Genomic DNA, 8,845 nt, shown 5'->3' with positions numbered 1-8,845 from the left:
GTGTTATACACTTCAATAATGTATTTCTTTCATTTACATTGACTTGATAGGTTAAAAGTTAAAAAGAGCAAAACAAATTTAATATTTAACAGATACATAATAATTTGTTGTTTTGCAGTATGTTAGTATTACTAAATGTTCTACAGTTCACATGAATGGTTTGCATTCAAATAATAGCTTATTTAAGGTCTATTAAATTCAAATTAATTAATGAACATTCTTAAACTATTGCTGCTAAACACCATGCAAATCAACGCTGGGTACAGTGAACATGTTGCACATTTCACTGGATTATGTAATGTTCTTTGATGCCATGATGTCATTAAATATGTTATCTTTTAGGGGACAAAATAATRTTTGCATATATTCAAGTTACATTTAGATGTCAYATAAGGGTAATAAGAYATTTACTGTAGAAGGAACATGGTAAAGTTAAAATCTAGCCTGTCAAAAAATATGTTTGTCAATATCTTTGGAGTGGCGCTTTTYATAAAGTTCAAATTTTCCACTATCAAAGAGGACACTAATGCACATGTGCACAGCAAAAATCACAACTAACACTTGCTGCAAACAATCAAATGTACTCAGTCTACCCTATATTAGCTCAGGCGCTAACGTTAAAGCTAACAGGCTAGTTGCAGTCCAAGATTAACCTTCAGAATGGATAGAGCTCTCAGCATTGTACCATTTACCCGGTTTGCTTTGCGGCGGTGATAAAATGTTGCCATCCATGTGACAATATGTTTTTTAATTCATAAAAACTAAACAGCCAACAGTAATTTTATTGTTTTACAGTTGAAGTAAATGTTTAACAAATAACGTCTAATGTTCCAACTAGACAGAGTTCCCTTTAAGAACTTGATGCTATCTGTGTTGTTCTGCGAGTCATTATAGCAGGATTAATCTTAAACGTGCATTTACAAAAAACAAAAAGAGGATTACCTCATCTCCACCATCTCCCACCCTCACCTCACTATCTGACATGAATCCTGTACAAAATAAACACGTGTCTGGTGCTGGAGAGGATGGAAGGTGGAGGGGGATGATGTGTGCTAAAATTAGATCACTGAAAGTCTGAACAAAATACTAATCCTGCAAACACATTCACCTGCATATTCGCTACATTTCTGAGCAAGAAAACAAGAGGCAAGAATGAGGGGCAAATAAGGGGGGTGAAAACAAAAATCATTCAGCAGAACTGGGAGTGCTAACATCCAAGCAAATCCAATCCCTCACTCTTATCTCTCAATCCCCTCCCACTCGGCCACAACTCTTCGCTCGGGTGGTTTGAACATGAGAGGAAGGCGAGTGTGCCCACTCCTCTTCTGTCATGTTGTCGGCAGGAAACATATGGAACGCCTGGTTGAATTTCTGCATGGCATGAGAGGCCAAGCTGCTCTGCCAGGTGAAGGAGCTCCATCCATCGCAGGGGTAATGTTGTTACTGGATATTCATACCGAGCCTCGGGATTGGGATGGGATTAAGTGATGACACACTGGAGAGAAATAAGGTCTATTTGCATGTTTTTTTGTTTTTTTCCCCAGTTTCCATGCTTCAATATCTTTTAACAGTTTGTAAGTTTCTGCTGCTTTGGTAACACTTTATAACTACACCTTATTTAATCCTTAATAAATGATTATTTAACCTTGCAAACATCATTAATTAAGGATGATTCATACTTAATAAGCTAGAGCTGGGCGGTATGACCCAAATTTTATATCACGGTATTTTTAGCATTTACACCGGTTTCACAGTATTTTTTCCTCACAGCTCAGCTGAGAATAAAACGTACAAACTTTGCTTATTGACTTTTTTTCTTTTACTGTACCTCTGTGTCACTGTTTCCCTCCTCTTGTATGTCTTTTCTTCTTTGCCTAGTTGTAGACAGTAATCGTGCATTTAGGTCGGATCGTGAAGGGTTGAGAAAAAAATCATTATCTGGTCTATCGTTACGTGTTAATAAAACTTAAAAGGATGACTCATTTTACACACCAGTCAACTCAGTTACACTACAAAACTACTCCCCCGCCCCACTGCGGCTTTTCACAATAGAAGCACGCTACAGTCTCCATGCAATAACGTCTCCATTATAAMGTTGCGTGTTAATTCTAACCGTGAACGTCACTGAAGAGGTGTTTACTACATTCAGCGATGGTGAAAACGGGATGTTTTTTTTAATGTCAGACAATATAAGCAGCTGAAACACCATCCGCCGCCAGTTGTTCCAACAATAACGTTAGCATGCTAATGCGCTTAGCGGTGCTGCAAAGAAATGTGTCCCCAGGGAAACAGTTCACTGGTGGCCGCGACGAAACGTTCCGCACATGTTCAGGCTTTTTAAACCGCAATGTCCGGTATTCAGATAATTCATATCATAACAAAAATAAAAACCGGTTTTTGGTACAAAATGGTATACCGCCCAGCACTATAATAAGCTATAAATTACCACATCTATGAATGCTTTACCCATAAAGGCTAATTACTTCTAAAACCAACACTCTCATTGTTCATGCTTAACAACTCATAAATGAACTTTTCTTTACTGTGTGAACATGTMTGTAAATGCTCATATGAATGTACTTTAACGCCATGTGATAGACATGTATTAATTATTAGAAAGTGTTTGACCTGACTAGAATTTTAGTCTAATTTTACAAGTAAAAAGGAACGACMCTTCAGGGTTTTGTCGACATTTAGGGATGCCATTAAGGGTTATACAAATCGATAAATCATTTGATTTTTCCCCCAATTAATCGATGAATCTGAAAACATAAAACAACAACACTTTTATAATTTGGACCCTTTTTATTCCAAAACTGACATAGCAAATTGCACAAAAAACTGTTTGTTGTTAGAGAATTCTGTTACTATGATATTAAATTGTAAAGAATTTGTAATGCATCATAATGTCTGTCAAATAGCTTCGGTAAAAAACAATGAATCTACACAAATGTGTGCTATAWCYTTGAAAATCTCTTCCTATTTTCTCTCCATGAGCTTTGTAAATTATGTCCTTGAGGGAAGAGTGAACTATTATAATAGTCTTTATCTTTGATCTTTTATACAATCATGTTTAGAATACTTTCAGTCCAGACAGATGCTTATTACAATAATTCAATAAATGCCTTGTTTTATTTGCAGTATTAGGTYAAGACAAGTAYGTAAGGCAAATGTCTTCACTCAGATATAGCAGCAAATTAAAACTTAAAGCTTAATCATTWAATTAATTCCATCRTAAATCGCCCGACACAACAAATTGATAATGAAATTTGTTGCCAACACTTTTAATAACTTACTAATTATTTGATTAGGTGTTGCAGCCCTATCAACATTCAAATAAATAAAATTCTGCTTAGCATATTTTGGATAGTGACAAAAAAAGGCAAAAACAATTTATTGCAAAATATAATTTTTTAAAGCTTCTGGCACTTTCCTGCAGTATGGACTTTAGAAGGGTTCACAATAAGACTTAACTACTGCTTTAATTATTGATGAACAACAGGATTAGTCGATTCAAATGWCCTCTAACCATTCATACGTGTCTRACACCTGGTGTGAAAGTACATTTACAGAATAGTTACCGTAATTCATGAGTTATTAAGCATGRATAAACAATGAGTATGTTGGTGTTGGCAAAAATAAAGCATTAAAAAATGTAACTTATAACTTAAGCATGAATAATTAAAGTAATGATGTTTTTAAGGCTAACTAACCATTTATTAATGATTAAGACTAAATAAGGTGTAGTTATTATAACGTGCACGTTCTCAACTTCTTTGGCTTTCAGATATATTTCATTTCTCRCCTCAGCAAAAAATTGTAGAAAATGTAGCAGAATCTTTGGGATGACCTCATCSCTTTCCAGTACTTCATATCTGGCGATTTTCAGCCTCAGCACTTTGATAGATTCAAGACAAGCCACTGAGGCAGAGGGTCAAGTCCCAGCAGCTTCCTGCGAGATGTGACCAGAAAGCGAGATCAGACTCTGGGTACCGTTCACCCCTGTGCATCAGCTTCATCTCAGAGATCAATAGGATATTGTTATCAAGACAGACGCAGGCCTRGCAGAGTGGGACAGGTCATAATAGGGTCAGGTGCATGTTATTAAACCTTGTGAATCAATWCATGCATCAACATTTGAATTCAGTTTGCCCTGACCAGAAATATGTGTGTCTTTCAACTTGTTCCCAGTGATAAGTTGGATCTCTAGACTCTTCAAACTGCAACACTGGTCAAAYAGTCTGCTCTCTATGATGGARTATTAGGGCCACACTACAATTTTTTTTCTCTAATAAAACATTAAAGTCATAATGTTTTGCAAATAAAGTGAAATTGCTTACTTTTGGGTCACGGTTAGTGTAACTACCGCGGTACTTCCATCCACATCATGTGATGACAAAATCCAACAATGCAGCCATTAATGCCAATTTTTATCATATGAATCCATTTAGTCCCGCAACTGATATAAATTTGATGCTGATGTGGTAAAAGAGTTCCTTATTTGTAAAACCTACATCAAGTTAGCACCTACATTAGTTTATTCTTGTAATAAAAAATATCTCATAGTGTRGCCCTAATAATCTGTTGTATTTCTCCTCTAGCTTAAACTGATGATGAAGCCAGCTTCTCTGTTTGTCTCCCTGTTACTGATGGTAGAATGCGTTTTACTCAGGTGTAAATAATGATTGATCTGTTTTTAAAGGAATTCRTGAATGTAAAATGTGTAAATATTTGTTCAGGAACATCGAACAGCTACCTAAGAAGACGATTTGATGTCCAGCGGAGGAAAACACAGATAAYAATCTTCAGTTTTGCACCTCGTTTCTTCCCCAGGCACTTGTAATTTGAAAAGACATAACAACTGGGCGTTAAAAGCCTTTTTATGTTTGTGTGAAGGAAAATGGATTTCTGTTTTCTACAATGCTTCCCGCTCTGCCTGTGATCTCGGACACAACTTCCTCTCTCCTCTCACCATAATGTCCCTGTCAGATGCAATTAAAGTCTTCCTCAGCATCACATTATGGACATAGGGTGAGCACAGAGTGATACGTTTATGCAACACTTAGCATATTAGCCTTCTGACTGAATTATCTTTGGACAGTGACACGTCTCTCCTCGCATCCCAGCCCTCATTACAGTATTGAAGYGGGGCTTGGCTCGGGCGACCGGTAGGCCTGATCTCCTCCAGCACCATCAGTGATGCGGCGGKGGTGAGTGGCGTGAGTTTTAGTCAACAGTACGTCTCCTATATCGGGCATCGTTGAAGCCGTTTAGAGCCACGCTGGTTTTCAGGGATGGAAGCGGAGGGAGGAAAGGCTGCCGGCGTGATTGCCTGCTGGGTCACAGAGGGCGGCAAAACTCATTTTCTCAGCTCCCACAATGCATGATGGGAGGCTGTCAGATAAGCTCAGGGCACCTTGTAGGCCTCTAAGGCTGAATTAGGCTAAAATAAACAAGAGGCGTTAATTGAATTTGGAGTGCTTTTTAGTTTATTGGTCACAAGTGATTTAGCTCACAGTGATCAGGATGTGTTTACCATCTTTTACTTGTATGTAAACACTTGTAGTAAACCTGTGAAGTCTTTGTACTTTCAGAGAAAAAAATAAAATGAAAAAAAAAATTATAATTTTCTTCTGTCACTGTTTAACATATCCATGAAGTTTTACACAGGGATGACTTATCTTTACGAGTGCAACAGCCTCAACAAACCTTCTGAGTTTAGTTATAACCAGGGGTGTGTATGACGTCCATTTACTTTGYTATAGTACTTGTCWTTTTTTTTGAGGATCTGTAATTTTACCAAGTATTTTTTWAATCGTAGCTTTTGCTTTTTCTGTTACATTTAAAAAACAAAAATTACACTTTTACGTATAACCTTAAAATTTAACACTTTGTGACGCCACAAATTTAAATATGACAGTAATTCAGCATGACTAAACCGAGTTGAGTAAAGCAATTTACATATTTTCTTAAAAGAAAATATATAAATGGCTAAATATACTCAGTTTACTAACTCAGTTTAGTGTAGGGCTATTCAACTGGTGACCCAMGGGCCGAATGTGGCCTGTGCGTGACTTAAGTACGGTCCCCTGATGAGTTAAAATAAAACTTTTATTTAGACTTTGCCAAAATATGCCTTCCAATGACTTTATTTAATATAAAAATTAGATTTTAAATACTATAGATAATCTTTTTAAAATTTAATATCTAATTTATTTTATGTTATATTTTAAATCAGAAAAACATGAAACTGTTTTGCCTTTTTTTGTCTGTTGGCTTTCAGTAACTGTGTCCCACTGAGCAATTTARTTGAATTGCTTTGGTTTAGTGGAATCAGTTGACATAATTTGGTTAAGTAAATTCAACACTTTGTTTTTTAGAGTGTGTATAAAAAATAAATTTAACTTTCTTTCTCAATTATTATGACTAGTTTTACTTRAGTACTTTTCTCATCTGTGACGCCATTTTCTGTTAAAGTGTTTTTACCTTTACTTAGTTACTTTTTCCAAGTTCTTCATGCACTTCTAGTTATAGGAGGAGAGGAGGAACTATAAGCATCATTTTGGACAAAGTTCCTAAAAATTGCTGARTTTTGGTGCAACGTTTGGAAGCAGTTATTAAGACGTTATCGTCAGTAAAGTGGTTTTCCAGGATGCTCTTTTCAACACGATCCACGTAAAACCGTATAAATATTAGTCACAAGGCTAAGTGTGGGTGATTATCTCTCGGTGCAGCTGTGCAGCAAAGAAAATGAGATGTAACGTATTTAATTATTTCCCTCCACTTGAATAGAAAGTAAAGCTGAACATACAGTAAACCTGAGTCAGTGGCTCAGCAAATATGTCCRAAGATTAACTGGTGGCCCTCTCTGCAATCAGAGGGCGTACTAGCTACTAATTAGAATCGGATATAAAAGGTTTATAAAGGGTTTGAAGGATAGCTTGGTATGGTTTATGTGTGTGTGTTTTGTTGCTAATGCAGTGGAAGCCCGTAGGCGCTGGCCAGCCCGGCCTGCTCGTCTGTAAAAGGGCAGAGAGAGAATGAATAAGCCTTAATTGACCAGATATCCTTCATTACACATGTGCTTACAAATCCGTCCACTCTCCTCGGAGCTGTTTTCAGTGGAAGGCGCTCGTGACAGCCTTCAAGGCTCTGGGAAATGTGGGGCATTCTCATGTTCTGGGACGCAAGACAGCTTGAAGAGAAGAGAGGCCATTTGAATGTTTTACAAGCTGAAATATCGTTTTGAAGATTGCATTTGAATACACCTAGTCAGAGGGTAGAACGATTGTTTTTAACTGCTCTGCAGCGCAAGAAATTTGCTTACATTCAAACAAGGTTACTGCTATTTAATCAGGTGCCGCCCAAAGTGCTTTAAACCGAACRCTTCTCTCCACAGGGACATTTTGAAGCAAGCAGGCTGCCGCCCCTTCGGACCTGAAGATGTTCCGCAAGAAGAAGAAGAAGAGGCCCGAGATTTCAGCGCCCAGAAACTTTGAGCACCGCGTCCACACCTCGTTTGACGCCAAGCGGGGTTGCTTTGTGGGCTTGCCGACGCAATGGCAGAGCCTGATCGAGAACCTGCGGAGGCCCAAACCCATGGTGGACCCCTCCAGGATCACAGAGGTGGAGCTGAGGCCAAAGAAGGTATTTTTACGCCTTCCGTTTATTATAGATAATGTTCTTTGATAAATAAAACAAAAAACAGTCATGTTGTTAGCTTTATCAGTAAATTTCTTCTGCTGTCTCAGAATATTTCACAAAACTTTGATGACAACATAGAATGACTGCTCCCCCCTTCTTCTATATATATTTTTTATCTATCACCGGCCTAGGCTAATGATCCTGCTGTGTACACTGGCTGTACAATATTGAATCCTCATGGGGGGCTGCAAGATTTATTACTGCATGCAGGCAATTAATAACAGTAGATGGTGCCTTCCCACAGATGTCAAGAGAGAAGGAATAGAAAAGTGCAGGTACAGCAGAGGAAAAGCCTGTGTGCCATCCAGTCTGCAAATCTCAGGATTTCCATGCTTCACCGAGCATAATGTTGATGCTTTTATGGCCCTCCAGAAAAAAAAAAAGAGCTCTGTGATGCGAAGGCAAATAGAGCAGTGCAACACGAGACCCGCCGTGTCAGCATTTAGGTCAGATTTATACTTTTACCTGCCTCATCAGTATGAGCACAGAAACCTTGTTTTTAAAGAACACCCCCAAATAAAAGGGGAAACCTTCAAACTGATGCACAAATCCAGTCAAATTTGATACTTAAAGGGTGTTTTGTTTCTATGAATRGAATAAATAACACCAAGGCCTTCATCGTCCGCTCTCAGAGAGGTGATCTGACCTCAGCCCTCTGTGTGGATGTTTTAGGCAGAGAAACAGGAGAGGCTGTTACTGTTGTAACAGGAACACGATTCTCTGACTAATAAGCCACCATGCGCTCCCTCTTACCGTAACGCTATTCTGCCAAAACATCTGAGGTTTGGTTGTTTTATGTCAGGGCAAGTTCAGGCCGTTTGCATGCCTGCCAACTATTCATACCACTTAAAAGGTCTGAAGAGCTGGAATCTGTGTTACTTGGAAGTTTAGAAGCAGCTGCAGAAGCTTCTGTCTTTGCTTGGTAAATTTGTCAGAGTATTGTCAGAAGAGGCCACTGGGGGAAAGGAACCAGTCGATGTCTTTGAAGAACGACAAAGACGTCCTTTACGCATTCTCACTTCTAAATTTAACCCTCCTCTGAGCAGCAATTGTGTCATTTTTACTCAGAGTTGTAAAGTAACGAAGTACAAATACTTTGTTACTGTACTTAAGTGGAAATCTTGGTTATCTGTACTTTACT

The 8,845-nt window shown here is 38.1% G+C and overlaps 1 protein-coding gene and 1 long non-coding RNA gene across 2 annotated transcripts in view; one reads left to right on the top strand and one right to left on the bottom strand.

The window, feature by feature from the left end:
* LOC106519843 (uncharacterized) overlaps window positions 1–8,845 on the bottom strand; it is a 33,906-nt gene that overhangs the window by 7,019 nt on the left and 18,042 nt on the right. The window lies entirely within an intron of this gene.
* pak6 (p21 (RAC1) activated kinase 6) overlaps window positions 1–8,845 on the top strand; it is a 27,074-nt gene that overhangs the window by 7,481 nt on the left and 10,748 nt on the right. Inside the window, exon 2 of the mRNA XM_014011646.1 lies at window positions 7,400–7,647. Coding sequence (XP_013867100.1) covers window positions 7,444–7,647 — 204 coding nt within the window. The 5' untranslated portion in view covers window positions 7,400–7,443. The remainder of the gene's footprint in view (window positions 1–7,399; window positions 7,648–8,845) is intronic.

The sequence above is a fragment of the Austrofundulus limnaeus genome, unplaced genomic scaffold (genome assembly GCF_001266775.1).
Source record: "Austrofundulus limnaeus strain Quisiro unplaced genomic scaffold, Austrofundulus_limnaeus-1.0 Scaffold2, whole genome shotgun sequence".
Classification (NCBI taxonomy): domain Eukaryota; kingdom Metazoa; phylum Chordata; class Actinopteri; order Cyprinodontiformes; family Rivulidae; genus Austrofundulus; species Austrofundulus limnaeus.
This window is presented reverse-complemented; position numbering and strand designations above follow the sequence as displayed.